The following is a 16,684-nucleotide window of genomic DNA, read 5'->3' on the forward strand; positions in this document are numbered from 1 at the left end:
TTGGTTGCTATTGGCAACATCCAACAATAGAACTCCCATCTAAACTACCCCGCAATTTCCAGGTATGTGCTTCTGGTGATTTACATTCACACAACCTTAGCGATCTCTTTGGGGGCGTCCGCTTACAAAGTAACACTGCAGGCGCCGTATGGCAGAGGTAAAACCGGCGGCCCGCTCCAGTCTACCGCCATGTGAAAGCGTTTCTTGCGTTCTTTCCTACCTTGCACAGAGCCCAGTAACGAATCAATGACAACTACTCTTCGTTTTGCTGACGACAATTACAAGAGAGATAATAAACTAATTTATTAATCTTTTGCTATGTACAAGTTTAATGGAGAAATATTGGTATGAAACAATTAAAAATAACATTTTCTCTTTTTACAAACAATGACGGTAGAGACAGGAGGCGGGACACGGGATCTGGGACGTGTCTTCTTCCCTTCTACATGGGTACCGGACATGCGTCTTCTGTAATTAGGCAGGGTGCCTGCTCTCTTCTGAGAACCCCATAATGATCTGTAACAGCGAGAACAATACATGCCATGACTAAACTAACAGAACATTGATATAGCCAGCAGAAAGTCAACCAAGGCCTGGTATATCCACGTGCCAATCTATAGGGCAGGCTTTCTCTAACCAGCCAACCCTTGTGGAAACTACAATTCCCAGCATGCTCTATTAGGTAGGGCACAATGGGCCTTTGGGTCCCACAATAGGTGTGCTGAGGGGATTGGTCCAAAATCTCAGCGGTCAAAATCCCAACGCCAAAATCCTGACTACCGAAATCCCGACAGGGGGGGTGGGGGGAAAAAGTGTCGTGAATTCGACGGTTGGGATTTTGACCGCGGGATTCTAACTGTATCCCGTGCTGATCTACCGGTTGTCTCTGGATTCTTTACAACAACAAAATGATGCAATTGCCCAATGACTATGAAGTGGGGGGAGTTGATCTTTATTGATTTGTTTCTTTGATGATTTCTGATGTGTGGCAACCAGATCAAACGTATCCAACGATGGCCGATGGCCTGGGACATAAAGAGTGAGATTTAATAGGATGAGAGATTCAGAAAGTGAGAGATTTGGTGAGAAATCTCCAGTTTTTTTAAAGCGGCAATCATTTACACTGCAAAATCAAACTAATTTAGCAGTGTAAATGATTGCCGCTTTAAAAAAACTGGAGATTTCTCACCAAATCTCTCTCTTTCTGAATCTCTCATCCGATTAAATCTCACCCATAGAGTGAAATGTAATAGGATGAGAGATTCAGAAAGTGAGAGATTTGGTGAGAAATTTCCAGTTCTTTTTTAAAGCGGCAATCATTTACACGGCAAAATCAAACTGGGTTTGCAGTGTAAATGAATTCTTACCAAATCTCTCACTTTCTGAATCTCTCATCCTATTACATTTCACCCATTATTTGTTGCAGAAATTATATGAATTTTGCGGAATTTATATGTCCAAGCTAAACACGGGCCATCTAAGTAAAGGTGCCAGTGTTGGTTACAAAGAAGTAATGTGTGCCCCGGGCCCCTACAGTTTTCTCTGAAATGATGGACTTTTATGTCTACATTGAGTGAAAGTGATGTATATGGGCCCAAAACTGACGATTTTACCCCCAAAAAGCTAGCACTCTTATGAAATGTATCATGGATCACGCTGTAAGGGCCATCACTTAGTCCCTCACTAAGCCAGTGACATTCTTTAGTTCTGGTAAATGGATCTATACAGCATATAAGATATGTTTCTAATCACTGTGATAAAGTAGCAGCCAATCAGCTCCTAACAGTCATGGGTTTGAAAAATGACAGTTGGGAGCCAGGTTTCTTTTCTTCTGTACACTGGGACAAATGTATTAAACCTGGTGAAGAGATAAAGGGGGTTATTCTGGTTTTCGAGGTCGGATGCGAATTCAAGTCAACCAAACCCCGTCTTGCGAATGATGGCCGGGGCACCACCCATTCGCAAGGTGGATATGCACACAGGGCTGAAAAACAGATATTACACAGTAAGATCCATTTGCATCCTTTGTGGGAACATCGAATGATGGCGAAGGCGCGTGCAATATAAATGTGATTCTAACGTCACTTATTATATGCGTGGACGCTCGGGGGGGGGGGGGAATGGGCAGGCAGCCCCCGCACCCACGTCATCGGCTGGGCGTTCCCATATGTTAATGGGCCAGCCCGCCACCCCACGCTCCCCCCACCAGCGACCGCAAGGGTTGGCAAATAATTTGTCTGCTGTGGCTGCATGCACCCAGCGCACGTGCGCAGAAATGCGTTTGCATCGCCCCCCAATGCGAATGAGCGGCCACAGTGAATGGACCAAAATAAGGTCCAAAGTGTAGATAAAATGGAAGGAGATAATGCATCAGCCAATCAACTCCTAACTGTCATTTTTCAAACATAGCTGATTGGCTGGTGCATTACCACCTTCTACTTTATCTCCACTTTATCTCTTCACCAGGCTTAGTACATCTGTGCCTTTTGTCTCTTTCCATTTTCTCTACCTCCAAGTCTTAATACATAGACCCCTATGTTCAATGTAAAATAATTGTCTATACGTGTTATTTTCCATTGAAAACCCTGCTACTCTGTGTGGGACCAACAGTCACCGGTCACCTGTATCAGTAGCAGAGTTTGTGAATTGATGTTAGTGGCGCATCTGTTCTGTGGGAGATGTTGGGTTACGGTGGGAAGTAGCAGATGGTCTTTACTCAACGTCCAATGGAAGACAAGGCTGGGTACCAAGTGTTGGGGTTGCTAAAATAGCAAAATGTAACTAATTCTGTTACCGATGCTATCAGTATGCATACTGTATGTGGTTGTTGGCTGTTAAGTTGAGTCTGTGTGTGATCTTCCATGTCATCAGTTGTCCTATTACATATTTTCCGATCACCCATGCAGCATGGAAATGTTGGGGACTCAAGTGCACACAACCAAAGATGTATGACCATTCCCACCCAAGAAAGGACTTCAGCCCTACAACACAATCATTTATACAAATAGTTTTTTCGCTAGATGCATATTATAATAAAATCTCTGTTTTGCTACTGATGGTTGATGTTTTTGCCTTGACCCAACATGTCCCTTCTCACCCAACATCTACGAAACATTTCACCCATCTTTACTTAAGTTTCCTGTTTCTCTTAGTCTGTTTCTCTCAAATCCTGCCTGAAATAAAATACATCAACCTCACTTTCTTCAACCAACATTCTTCTCTTTTAATTCTTTGTATTTAGAACTAATGTTTACATTTTGCAGCCTTGTTGAGGGTTGACACAGGGGTTCTCGTGGTTAGACAATACAAAGTCTTGGGGAGCTGGGGAGATACTATCGTGATTGTTACATTTTTATTTCGGAGGTTGGCCTTTACGAAGAAGTGTATGACAACAGCAATACTGTTCTCGTTAATTCAATAGTAGCCAATGACATCATGCCTTAATAAGGACACCGGCTCCAAATGCACTGATTCACGGGAGCAATGGGTCCTCCAATAAAATGGCTTCCTCCAGTACGTGCCTTCTTAACTGGACCACATTCTTCATCAGGAGGATTTTCCTAGGTCCCTCTTGGCAATTTAATTCATGGTGGTCTGTCCATCACCACTCAGCGTCCTACAGAAATATACACCCTGACAATCCTTTCATTTCTTTAAAAAATAAGGTCAAAGGTTTGGGATTTTTGTACCTCCTTGGGTGCCTGAGAGTAAGGGCAAGTTTCCAGATCATGGGGACTCTGCTCCAGGTTCTCACTAAGTGAAGCAAATTTCTACGAAAATATGGATTAAGGATGCCAAGGAATCTACTTGGAGCTCATTAAATATTAGGGGTACACACACACACACACACACACACACACACACACACACACACACACACACACACATGCACTTTCAGTTCAAAGAGCACTGATTACCCAACCCCTGGTTTATTGTAGTACTGCAGTAGCTGGGAAAGACACATTTTCAGTAATAGGTATGCCATTAATGATAAAGTTCTTCTGCCCACCACTAACCCATCCATGTGAACACGCTGCCTACCATCGTCCACGGCAAGGTCGCCCAGGGGTGTCAGAGGTGCAGCCTGACCATGGTAATGAACTAAAAAGTAAGAACCTCCTAATCTGAGACACTGGGTGAGTGGTAAAACCATTATCTTACTTGATTGATTGTTTAGCGGTATTCCTATGGAGATGATTATTACCCAACTGTGTCTTCTTGGGATGTCCTATGTTGCAGGTCATCTCCTGTTTGCCAAAAATTTACTAAAGCTTCTAAAAAATAGGTGGTGTTCAATCAGATTTGGTCTATCGTTTGAAAAAAAAAAACGCCACCTGTTCAATGTTACCTTTTCCAGCAGCATTGAATCCGGATTCCGACAAAACAGATCCAACTTTAAAGCCATCTGTTTTGTCGGAAATGGCCAATCTGCAGCCATTTTCGCCGGCACGCCCCCTTTCCGACACTCGACAGGCAGAACATTGAATTCCGACTGTCCAAGTCCTGTCGAGCAGGACGAAAATGGCCTGGGATTCCTACTTTCGGGACGTTCCGCCAGTCGGAATCTCAGGTTTAATACCCCCCCATAATCTGATTGGTTGGTATGGGCATTTTTAGAAACGTTAGTAAATTTTCCAGTAAGAGAGCAGAAATACCCTGTACAGGAACATGGGCAGCCCATATGAAATGGTCAATTAACTCAGTGATTGTCTAGATTTAAAGCCTGATGTTGAGTTTCTCGTGATTTGTGAAAACGATCCATTTGCGGAAGCGTCATTGCAACTTTTTGCTTTGAGTGATGCACGATGCTCTATAACATCAAAGAACCAACAAATAGGGGGAATTGTATCAAACTACCTAAATAGTTGATAAGTTGCTTATAGCAAACCAATAAGCTCGTACTATAGCTAGCATTGATCAAGTACATTTTATAAAATGATAGGTAGACGCTCATTGGTTGCTACGAGGAACTTCCTCACCTGTCCACTTGTCCAGTCTTTACAATCGGCCAGTAATTATTTCCTCACATAACTCTACTAGGAGTGTGCAATCATGCGAAAAAGTTAATGTTTAATTAATGAAAGCCCAATTAAGGCTGTGATTTTGGTGCCAAGTGACAATGTAAAACCTATTACATGCTATATATTTACATAAATAGTATATCGCTAAATTAAAGCAACAGAAAATATTGGACAAGAAATGAAGGTTGCGGAATATTTCCTCTCTAGACGCAACCTTGCACTCTCTGCGCGTTGGGTCGGATATTCACTGAGACGCTATCGATGCTATCGAGCCGCACAATGGACGTCCAACTAGTCAGGGCCAACAGATCAATGACATTAGTGAGAAAGTCCTAGAGTATACTCAGAGGTGGAGGTTGACTTTCTGCCTTCCTAAGTTCCAAATCAAATAACTATGTGCATCAAGAAACAATAGTCTTATATTTTATTCTGCTCATTCAGTTCATTCATATCATTGGTGAAACTGTCGTACTCTGCGGAACGCGTAGACATGCCCAAGTATTGCCGGAGAAACTCGCTAAACCTCTTCTGATTGTTCCACTTCCTGGCTGATTTTCGAACCCCGATGAAGCCTCCATAACGCTTCTGGAGATCTTTGGATGGACCCATGAATTTCCTGTAGCTGTATTTTCCTTTAACAAACCCCCCAAAACGTTTCGACATGGCATTTGTGGGGTCTTGAAAATCCATCATTTCATCGGGACCAGTGGTCATCCCAAGAGTAGTTTCTCCTCCATCGATGCTGGTGTCTTCTTCTCCTTCTTCACGGATCAGGCTACTGATTTTAGCCAGTCTTTTCTCATCCTTAATGTTACTTAAGTCAACCAACTGTGTGAGATCTCTCAGGCGCTTGAAGTTGGTGGAGAGTTGGCTGTCTTCAAGGTTGAACGGTTTAAAGTCTTCCTGGTAGCTGTCCAAGCTGTCCATGCTCATTTGCATAGATGACTTTATGAGAATGGTTTTGCATACAGCCCACATTGAACTTGAGTAGATTTTTCCTTCACACTCCACAATGCACACCTGTTAATACATAAACAATATAAAACAGTAATACGTCTGACATAACAATTACAGTATGCTAATAAGTTTACACATAACTATATGTAGTAAGCCTGCCCACTTCAAAAATAAAGTGAAAGATCTTGGCTGCCGATGGCACGCTAAGCACTGATTCACAGCATCATACCCAAGCTCCCCACCTTTATAATGCCTGTAGTCTTGTCATTGTATTGCATGCCCCCCCCCCCCCATACTACCCACTGATGCTGGGCCCCTGCTTCCCCATCAGGGGTGTGTTGAGAATGCAGCACTCTGGTTGGTGGATAGCTCTGAGGCTGAATTAGGCCCCCATGTGTGCAGACAATGCGTAGACATGCACCCTTTAAGGCCTGGGTGGATCTGGATTGCATTTTTTCTGCAACAGAGGCGGTGTCTTATGAAAACGGGACGTATTCTCTGCCTACCGACGGTGGCGCTATTCAGTTGCGGCACATTTAAAGAAGCAACATCGGTTGCAACATCAAAGATTGCACCTATCCAACGGCCGTCTGAACATGGTCTTCTGTGTCATCTTCAGACACAGTCGCTGACCGCGTCATGCCCATGGCCGGCTAGCCACTCCCCTTACCTCCCAGGAATGCTCACAGACTGTCACCCTCTCTATGATGTCACACGCCTTTTGTTCAACAATTGTGTGTATGAGCCTGGACATTGTGATTGGATGGCTATTGGCCATGCGCTGTATCCGGCTTCTAGTCACCGCACTCTCCTGTCCTTGCAACGGTATCCAGTCGGCGGATCTACGATGTCTAGATCGGCCATATGATGGACAACCACGCTTAGTCTAACCCTTCTAGATTGTCAGTGATGAAAGTTAGACGCCAGAGTTAGAGCAGTGGGAGCTTGGACGACGGTAACATGGTCGACAGGATTTTTAAAAAAATGTTTGGTGCCGAATGCCACAGGTCAACTCTGGTCCATTCAGTAGTGGGTGTTCGTTCGCACGGAGCCAGTGTTTTCTCAAGGCGCATTCGCATTTCTACACATGTGCATGCGTTGGGTGCATGTGGCCATGGCACCCGCCGACCTTGTGGCCGGTGGGTGGGGGGAGGGGCGTGTGGTGGCGGGCAGGAGTACTCACCAATGGGAATGCCCAGCGTTTCATGGGCGTTCCCATGAATATTCTGGGCATTCCCATGGTAATCGCCCGGTGACGCGGGCACCGGGGGGCATGCAGCTGACATCACCGGATGTAGGCTGCCCGCCCACTTCCTTCAGAATGTGCCCTGAGCAACCGGTGACCATCGAATGATGTGGGTGTTCCCCCACAGGCTATGAATGGAGGTTTGTGCCTAACATCCATTCGCAGCCAGTGCGTGCAAATGGGTGGCTGCCAGGCCACCATTTGCAAGGCAGGGTTTGGTGGACTCGCGAATCGCAGCCTTGTGAATCTACCAGAATAACCCCCCATGTCCACGGTGACCCCTGTGATATTCGGCACCAAAAAAAAGGTGAAAAATTCAAGTCAACTATGTAACCGTCCCTCTAACACTGGCGTCTGACTTCCGTTACTGCCAGGGTTGCCTACCTTCCCGGAATGGCTGGGAGGGTCCCGGAAATCGGGTCCCCCTCCTGGCCCCCGGGAAAGAGGGACAACCCTCCCGCGACCCCCCCAATGGCACCCGCTGCCCCCCCTCGGCGGGGGGGTCCGCGGGTCAAATGATGTGAATAGCGCTGTTTTAGCCCCACCCATCGCAGTGCCATATAAATGGCTAAAACTGTGCTATCGCTCTGGCCATGCCCCCAACAAGCTGCCCCCTGGCTTGGCTGCTCTCTCCCGGAAAGGGCAGCCAGAAAGTCGGTAAGTATGGTTACTGCTGATCTAGATATCGTTGATCCACTATAGTCCAGGGGTGGGGAACCTCCGGCCCGCGGGTCGGATACGGCCCCCGCACCCAGTATGTCCGGCCCGCCCGCCTGCCTATATTACAGCTCCCGCCCGCCTATATTACAGAAGTATCATCCGCCTGGCCCCGGCCGCCTATATTTCATACCAGCCGCCGGGGATGGCTGCTGCTGCTGCCGAGGAGATGTGCAGAAGACGCACCCGCCAATCACTGCCGGCGCATCCCCTCCACAGCCACTGTGATTGGCGGGCGCGTCTTCTACACATCTCCCCGGCGGCGGCAGCAGCAGCCATCCCCGGCGCCTGGTATGTAATATAGGAGGGCGGGCAGCTGATACCTCAGTAATATAGGCGGGCAGCTGATACAGTACATCAGTAATATAGGCGGGCGGGATGGCGGGCGGCTGATTAATTGGTAATATAGCCGGGCGGGTGGTGGGGGAGATGTGCAGAAGATGCGCCCGCCAATGCTGCTTCTCTCACCCTCCCTTCCCCAGTGACTGACACATCCAGGGGTTGTCATTTACCCCTGGATTCACCCCCAAATTTGATTATGTCTGATTCTCATAATCAGACATAATCACATTAACCTGTTTGGGGGTGACACCCCCCCTTCCTCCACACTGTCACTTTTTATGGTGTCTCTGCCCACATGTATATGTCGCTGCCCGTGTGTATAATGCCCACATGTATATGCCGCTGCCCGTGTGTATTATGCCCACACATATATGCCGCTGCCCTGTGTATAATGCCCACATGTATATGCCGCTGCCCTGTGTATAATGCCCACATGTATATGCCGCTGCCCTTGTGTATTATGCCCACATGTATATGCCGGTGCCCTGTGTATAATGCCCACATGTATATGCCGCTGCCAGTGTGTATAATGCCAACATGTATATGCCGCTGCCAGTGTGTATAATGCCCACATGTATATGCCGCTGCCAGTGTGTATAATGCCCACATGTATATGCCGCTGCCCTGTGTATAATGCCCACATGTATATGCCACTGCCAGTGTGTATAATGCCAACATGCATATGTCGCTGCCCTTGTGTATTATGCCCACATGTATATGCCGCTGCCAGTGTGTATAATGCCCACATGTATATGCCGGTGCCCTGTGTATAATGCCCACATGTATATGCCGCTGCCAGTGTGTATAATGCCCACGCGTATATGCCGATAATTGATAATTTTTATATGGCCCCCGAAGGGTTTTCAAATTTTCCAAATGGCCCTAGGTAGAAAAAAGGTTCCCCACCCCTGCACTATACCATAACCCTTTGCAGCACGTCGCACCTTCCTCCCGCGTGTCTCCTGCTGTAAGACAGGCTTCTGTACATAAATAACATTCTGCAGAGAGCAATTGAAATGTTTCCATTTCCCAGTCGGCGAGTGATTTGTGTCCATCACCGCGCAGAACAGCTGAAAGTGGTGTGTTAATGGGATGGAATAAATTGCGTGCTGATAAAATGCCGCAAGCAAAATACTGAGTTTTTTTTTAAATAGAATAAAAAGTTATCAGGAATGATTAAAGGGCCGGCGGCCCAACACGGTTACTTTGTTCACACAGAGAACGTACATGGAAGCACGTCCACGTCACCCCTCCCTGCAGTTATAGACACAGGGGGAGATAAACCTTCCAAAGGTAACAGGTGAAGAAGATGCCTGCAGCAGCCAATCAGCTTCTTCCTATCTTCTTTCAGGTAAATTCTATAAAATGATATGTAGAAGGTCATTGGATGCTTAGGACAATGTCTACAGCTGTTTGATACATCTCCCCCACAGACACCTTTCTCAGTGCTCTTTCCCGAATCTGGCCTCGCCCCAGTCATCTCATCCCCCCAACAAGGACACATTGGCCACTAAGGGGTACATTTACTAAAATGGGATTAGATTATACCCAGTATATTCTAGACGGTGCTAAATAAATAAGAAGTACAATCTGATTGGTTGCTATAGGCAACATCCCCTCCCATTTTACTAAATTTACCCCCTAGGCCACAACCTCAAACTACTGTATTGTGAGATTACCAAACGTAAGACCAATGGTAGTTGTAGAGAAGATGAAGTCCTGAGGGGAAGAGAAGGCAAACTTAGTACTACTACTGTATGTTACGTGATTGGGGAGGTTTAGCACCTTTATTAGGTCAATGTGTACAGCAAAATGACTTATATACACTTGTCCTTTAATGATTGCTTTAGGCAAATACTGAAAGGAGTCTTGTTCAGGCAGGACACAGATTAGCCCCTCAGTTTGCATTTGTGCACGCATATACGCAGTAGCGCACATGAGGGGATGCACCTAGGGGGCAATTCAATTGCCGGTGAATCCATTCATCCTGTCAAAACAGCGCAGAAACACTCAAGTTTTTTCCAGCTGCCTGATCTTGTATAAAAGTGTTTTCTGCAGTGAGCACCTTTCTACCAATACCAGATACGGATGGGCGCGTGAAGGGGGCGAGATGTGCCCACAGTCACAACATGCACAGTTCTAAGCGCCTTAAATCCTACTGGAGAAAGCGCTATATAAATAATATTAGTATTAGTAGTATTACTAGAGTAAGCACACAGACATGCAGACATATAAGGGGGGAATTCAATTGTTAGCCACCATTAGTTTAGCATACCTCCTGAATCAGAACCAGCCGCTCGACTGACCCAGAAAGAGGTGGGGCTTTCAGTCCAGCAGACGTGGCCTCTATTATAGGGTGCATGGCTGGCGATGCAACCCCCTTTTCTGGCAATTTGGGGGCGTGTCCATTGTTCCCCTAGGTGTTGGGCAGCCCCCTTCTCCCTCCCTGCAATGTAGAGATGCCGTGTGTGTCCACACCACATCTGTTTAATGAGCTGAGCAGCCGGTGATCGCCGTCTCCACCCAACTGCCCACCCACAGCACACTGTGTCCATGGGCGGGACAGAGGGACAGTCTGCTAATTGCTGTCCCGCTGTAATTGGGACAGTTGGGAGGTATGAGTCAGTTTAAGCTGCTTTACACGTCTATACCTGACGAGCACGATGAGCACGATCAGAAGCATCAATTGAATAGCGCCCTGCAATCACTCACCAGGGGTGTAGCAATGACAACACAGTGCAAGCGGAGTCACATGGTCTGGCCGTCCGCATGGTATCTGCTGGAAATGACCCTCTAAAAATGGCTGCCACTTTGGGGGAGACGGATGCCAGAGGTCCTATTGAACCTCCAGTGTCTGGCAGGGAAGTACAGCGAGTATAGTGTTGGAAGGGCCAGATTAATTGCTGGCAACGAGCATGAAACCACCGGTAATGAGCATGAAACCCCTACCAACATGAATGTAGGTAAAATATTATAATTAATGTAATGGGGAGAGGGGCGAGGGAGACCAGAAACTTGTTGGGCGGTGGGGGCACAACATTTCTAGTTGCTCCACTGGAAAGGAGATTGGGGAGTGATAAACAATTGAATTCCCCCCCGATTCAGACCAATTTGTTAACGCCCGCCCTTAAAATGATTTTTCCTTCCTGTGTCCATATGCAAATGCGGGGAATCGCTCGGCAGCAGAGTGGCTGTTTGGCGTGCAGCGTTTTCCCGCTCAATAACCTGCGTCTCTGAATCAGGCCCGCTATGTAAATGATATCACATTGCTAGCACCGTACTGCCTGCTCGTTTCACATAATACATCCTTTATGTTATTTTTCTATCACTTTTATATAATACAGTGCGACAGAATAACCCCCACGCTGCCCCCTCCTGGGGGCTGACCGTCCCTACACTGCCGCAGAGTTATTACTATTAATAACATTAAACCTACTGAGCTGACGGGATTTAGATTTCTTTGCAATAAAGGGCAAGTGGATCAGAGCAGGGATTTGCAGGTGCAAGTTAATCACAGGCCTCGGAGACAGACAACATTTATTAAAATTGCAAATTTTGTTATTGATATTCCTACACAGGGCAGAGCTGATGTAGATGTATCTATGCTAAAATATAAGGGGTGAAATGTAATAGGATGAGAGATTCAGAAAGTAAGAGATTTGGTAAGAAACCAAAAGTTTTTTGAAAGCGTCAATCATTTACACGGGATGCACGCGCAGCGCAACGTTTGGCGTGAGGTCAGCGCACGACTTAGACTAAGGCTGTAAGTGTGCGGCCCCAACTCGTAACCAAAGCCACAGCAAACGTCATCCATTGAAATGTACCCAGATAATGAGAACTCAAAGCTAATTAGCTCAAACAAAGCCGTGTTTCACATGAGTAAGTTATTTCAATTGGATGCAAATCGGTGGTGGTTATTACATTGCCGATTGCCGCTCATAACGAGGATTCTCGTTTCCCTGACATGTAGCGGAAGCTTAGCACAGAGGCTCATGGGTAACTGGGTGATACAGTTCTGCAAGGGAAACTGACAAATGGGTCCCCACGTGTAATAGAAAATCCCAAGCAGATAAAAATCGATGTCCTCAGCATCTGGATCGCTGAGGTTGGATATTCTAGAACTGCTTCTATACGGTGCAAGGCCTCTGCGCGTGCGCAACTCAGGGGCACACGCAGATGTACCACTCAGGAACACGCGCAGATGTACAACTCGGATGCACGTGCAGAATTACAACTCTGATGCATGTGTAGACTTACAACTCAGATGCACGGGTAGACTTACAACTCAGACGTAAGCGCAGACTTACAACTCAGATGCACGCATAGACTTACAACTCAGATATAAACGTAGACTTACAACTCAGACGTAAGCGCAGACTTTCCACTCAGATGCACGTGTAGACTTACAACTCAGAAGCACGCATAGATGCACGCACAGACTAACAACTTAGAGGCACGCACAGACTAACAACTCAGATGCACGCGTAGACTTACAACTCAGGCGCATGCCCAGACTTACAGCACTGTGTCCACCTTTGAATCAGGACCAATGTCTGCAGTAGTTCAGTTTTGGATTGACATTTAAACAGAAAATCTAATGATCAGGACTTATCGATGATCACAATGAAGATGTTCACAGTAAAGGGCGGAGTTAGGGAGGGCCAGTGTGCCGACTCTGTGCGGGCCCGTCATCACTGGCAGCACATCCCAATACAGACGTCAGCATCCTGACCAGGGGACCAATACATGGCTGGTGCCACTTAGCTATTCAGAGGAGATGTACCAAACATCAAAGAGAGATAAAGTAAGGAGACATAAAGTACTGTCTAATCAGTAAGTGACATTTTTCAAACACAGGCTGTAATATGACAGCTGGGAGCTGATTGGCTGCTTCTTTATCTCACCAAGGTTGGATACTCTCCTCTCCTAAGCCACTGCTTCTGATATGGGAATTCCAGCTGGGGCTGTTAGGTCATAGTTACCTCCCGTCCTGCATTCTGCAGGAGACTCCCTGACATAGCAGCAATCTCCCTCTCTCCCTCATTAGTCTAGCAATCTCCCTCATGTCACCTAGCCCACATCACAACGGTTACAACATAGTTACCTCCCCTCCTGCATTCTGCAGGAGACTCCCTGACATAGCAGCAATCTCCCTCTCTCCCTCATTAGTCTAGTAATCTTCCTCATGTCACCTAGCCCACATTACACTGTTACATCATAGTTACCTCCCCTCCTGCATTCTGCAGGAGACTCCCCGACATAGCAGCAATCTCCCTCTCTCTCTCATTAGTCTAGCAATCTCCCTGATGTCACCTAGCCCACATTACACTGTTACATCATAGTTACCTCCCGTCCTGCATTCTGCAGGAGACTCCCTGACATAGCAGCAATCTCCCTCTCTCCCTCATTAGTCTAGCAATCTCCCTCATGTCACCTAGCCCACATTACACTGTTACATCATAGTTACCTCCCCTCCTGCATTCTGCAGGAGACTCCCTGACATAGCAGCAATCTCCCTCTCTCCCTCATTAGTCTAGTAATCTTCCTCATGTCACCTAGCCCACATTACACTGTTACATCATAGTTACCTCCCCTCCTGCATTCTGCAGGAGACTCCCCGACATAGCAGCAATCTCCCTCTCTCTCTCATTAGTCTAGCAATCTCCCTGATGTCACCTAGCCCACATTACACTGTTACATCATAGTTACCTCCCGTCCTGCATTCTGCAGGAGACTCCCTGACATAGCAGCAATCTCCCTCTCTCCCTCATTAGTCTAGCAATCTCCCTCATGTCACCTAGCCCACATTACACTGTTACATCATAGTTACCTCCCCTCCTGCATTCTGCAGGAGACTCCCTGACATAGCAGCAATCTCCCTCTCTCCCTCATTAGTCTAGCAATCTCCCTCATGTCACCTACCCAATTACACTGTTACATCATAGTTACCTATCCTCCTGCATTCTGCAGGAGACTCCCTGACATAGCAGCAATCTCCCTCTGTCCCTCATTAGTCTAGCAATCTCCCTCATGTCACCTAGCCCACATTACACTGTTACATCATAGTTACCTCCCCTCCTGCATTCTGCAGGAGACTCCCTGACATAATAGCAATCTCCCTCTCTCCCTCATTAGTCTAGCAATCTCCCTCATGTCACCTAGCCCACATTACACTGTTACACCATAGTTACCGCCCCTCCTGCATTCTGCAGGAGACTCCCTGACATAGCAGCAATATCCCTCTCTCCCTCATTAGTCTAGCAATCTTCCTCATGTCACCTAGTCCACATTACACTGTTACACCATAGTTACCTCCCCTCCTGCATTCTGCAGGAGACTCTCTGACATAGCAGCAATCTCCCTCTCTCCCTCATTAGTCTATCAATCTCCCTTATGTCACCTAGCCCACATTACACTGTTACATCATAGTTACCTCCCCTCCTACATTCTGCAGGAGACTCCCTGACATAGCAGCAATCTCCCTCTCTCCCTCATTAGTCTAGCAATCTCCCTCATGTAACCTAGCCCACATTACACTGTTACACCATAGTTACCTCCCCTCCTGCACTCTGCAGGAGACTCCCTGACATAGCAGCAATCTCCCTCTCCCCCTCATTAGTCTAGCAATCTCCCTCATGTCACCTAGCCCACATTACAGTGTTACATCATAGTTACCGCCCCTCCTGCATTCTGCAGGAGACTCCCTGACATAGCAGCAATATCCCTCTCTCCCTCATTAGTCTAGCAATCTCCCTCATGTCACCTAGTCCACATTACACTGTTACACCATAGTTACCTCCCCATCCTGCATTCTGCAGGAGACTCCCTGACATAGCAGCAATCTCCCTCTCTCCCTCATTAGTCTATCAATCTCCTTCATGTCACCTAGCCCACATTACACTGTTACATCATAGTTACCTACCCTCCTGCATTCTGTAAGAGACTCCCTGACATAGCAGCAATCTCCCTCTTTCTCTCATTAGTCTAGCAATCTCCCTCATGTCACGTAGCCCACAATACACTGTTACATCATAGTTACCTCCCCTCCTACATTCTGCAGGAGACTCCCTGACATAGCAGCAATCTCCCTCTCTGCCTCATTAGTCCAGAAATCTCCCTCATGTCACCTAGCCCACATTACACTGTTACATCATAGTTGCCTCCCCTCCTGCATTCTGTAAGAGACTCCCTGACATAGCAGCAATCTCCCTCACTCCCTCATTAGTCTAGCAATCTCCCTCATGTCACCTAGCCCACATTACACTGTTACATCATAGTTGCCTCCCCTCCTGCATTCTGCAGGAGACTGCCTGACATAGCAGCAATCTCCCTATCTCCCTCATTAGTCTAGCAATCTCCCCCATGTCACCTAGCCCACATTACACTGTTACATCATAGTTACCTCCCCTCCTGCATTCTGTAGGAGACTCCCTGACATAGCAGCAATCTCCCTCTCTCCCTCATTAGTCTAGGAATCTCCCTCATGTCACCTAGCCCACACTACACTGTTACATTTTTGGGACAAAGGAATGAGAGACAGATACATTTACATTGAATCATCAGAACCATTTCCCAGCACTTTACCAAGTATAGTAGCTCTTACTAACTGCTTTGGGGCTAATCTACATTTGGATATAAGTCATAATGGTACTCTTTACCTAGAACGGCGCCAGCGATTGAAATCGCGGGCGTCGTGGGTAAAAATCGCGGTGATCGCGGTCATCGCGGGCATCGCGGGTAAATCGGGATGGTCGCGATGCCCGCGATGACCGCGATCACCGCGATTTTCCCATAGGGAACAATGTTAAAACGGCTGATTGACCGCGATTTTACTATTAAATGCCTCAATGGACCCGATTTGGGGCCAAAGAGGCCAAATTAACCCTTAAATGTCCCCCCAAATGTTTAACGCCACCCCACGATCCACGCCAACCCGAAGCGTGGCGAGCGCAGCGAGCCCGCGAGGGGCGGCGGTACGCGTCCTCCGACCTTTTCATGCCCTACTATCCACTAGGGCGTGGTGTGAGAATATAATAGTGTGGCGAGCGCAGCGAGCCACCGAGCCCGAAGCGTGGCGAGCGCAGCGAGCCCCGCGAGGGGACGCGGATACCTTCACAGGTAGACGCGTCCCCTCGCGGGCTTCACAGGTGTCCACCTCGCCACGGACACCTGTGAAGCCCGCGAGGGGACGCGTCTACCTGTGAAGGTATCCGCGTCCCCTCGCGGGGCTCGCTGCGCTCGCCACGCTTCGGGCTCGGTGGCTCGCTGCGCTCGCCACACTATTATATTCTCACACCACGCCCTAGTGGATAGTAGGGCATGAAAAGGTCGGAGGACGCGTACCGCCTCCCCTCGCGGGCTCGCTGCGCTCGCCACGCTTCGGGTTGGCGTGGATCGTGGG

At 47.5% G+C, this 16,684-nt stretch overlaps 1 protein-coding gene across 2 annotated transcripts in view; it reads right to left on the reverse strand.

The window, feature by feature from the left end:
• Nucleotides 1–278: 278 nt before the first annotated feature.
• The window catches only part of PNOC (prepronociceptin), a 76,172-nt gene continuing 59,766 nt past the window's right edge, over nucleotides 279–16,684 (reverse strand). The window contains exons 3-4 of one of the 2 annotated variants that reach the window (XM_083178831.1): nucleotides 5,494–6,041; nucleotides 279–516 (exon numbers count right to left, since the gene is read on the reverse strand). In XM_083178831.1, the coding sequence (XP_083034957.1) occupies nucleotides 357–516; nucleotides 5,494–6,041 (708 nt within the window). In that variant the 3' untranslated portion in view covers nucleotides 279–356. Of the gene's footprint in view, nucleotides 517–3,658; nucleotides 6,042–16,684 lie in introns of those variants that run through there. The other variant, XM_083178832.1, reaches the window with a different exon arrangement.

The sequence above is a fragment of the Crinia signifera genome, chromosome 3, assembly GCF_055691185.1.
Source record: "Crinia signifera chromosome 3, ASM5569118v1, whole genome shotgun sequence".
In the NCBI taxonomy this organism is placed as follows: Eukaryota; Metazoa; Chordata; class Amphibia; order Anura; family Myobatrachidae; genus Crinia; species Crinia signifera.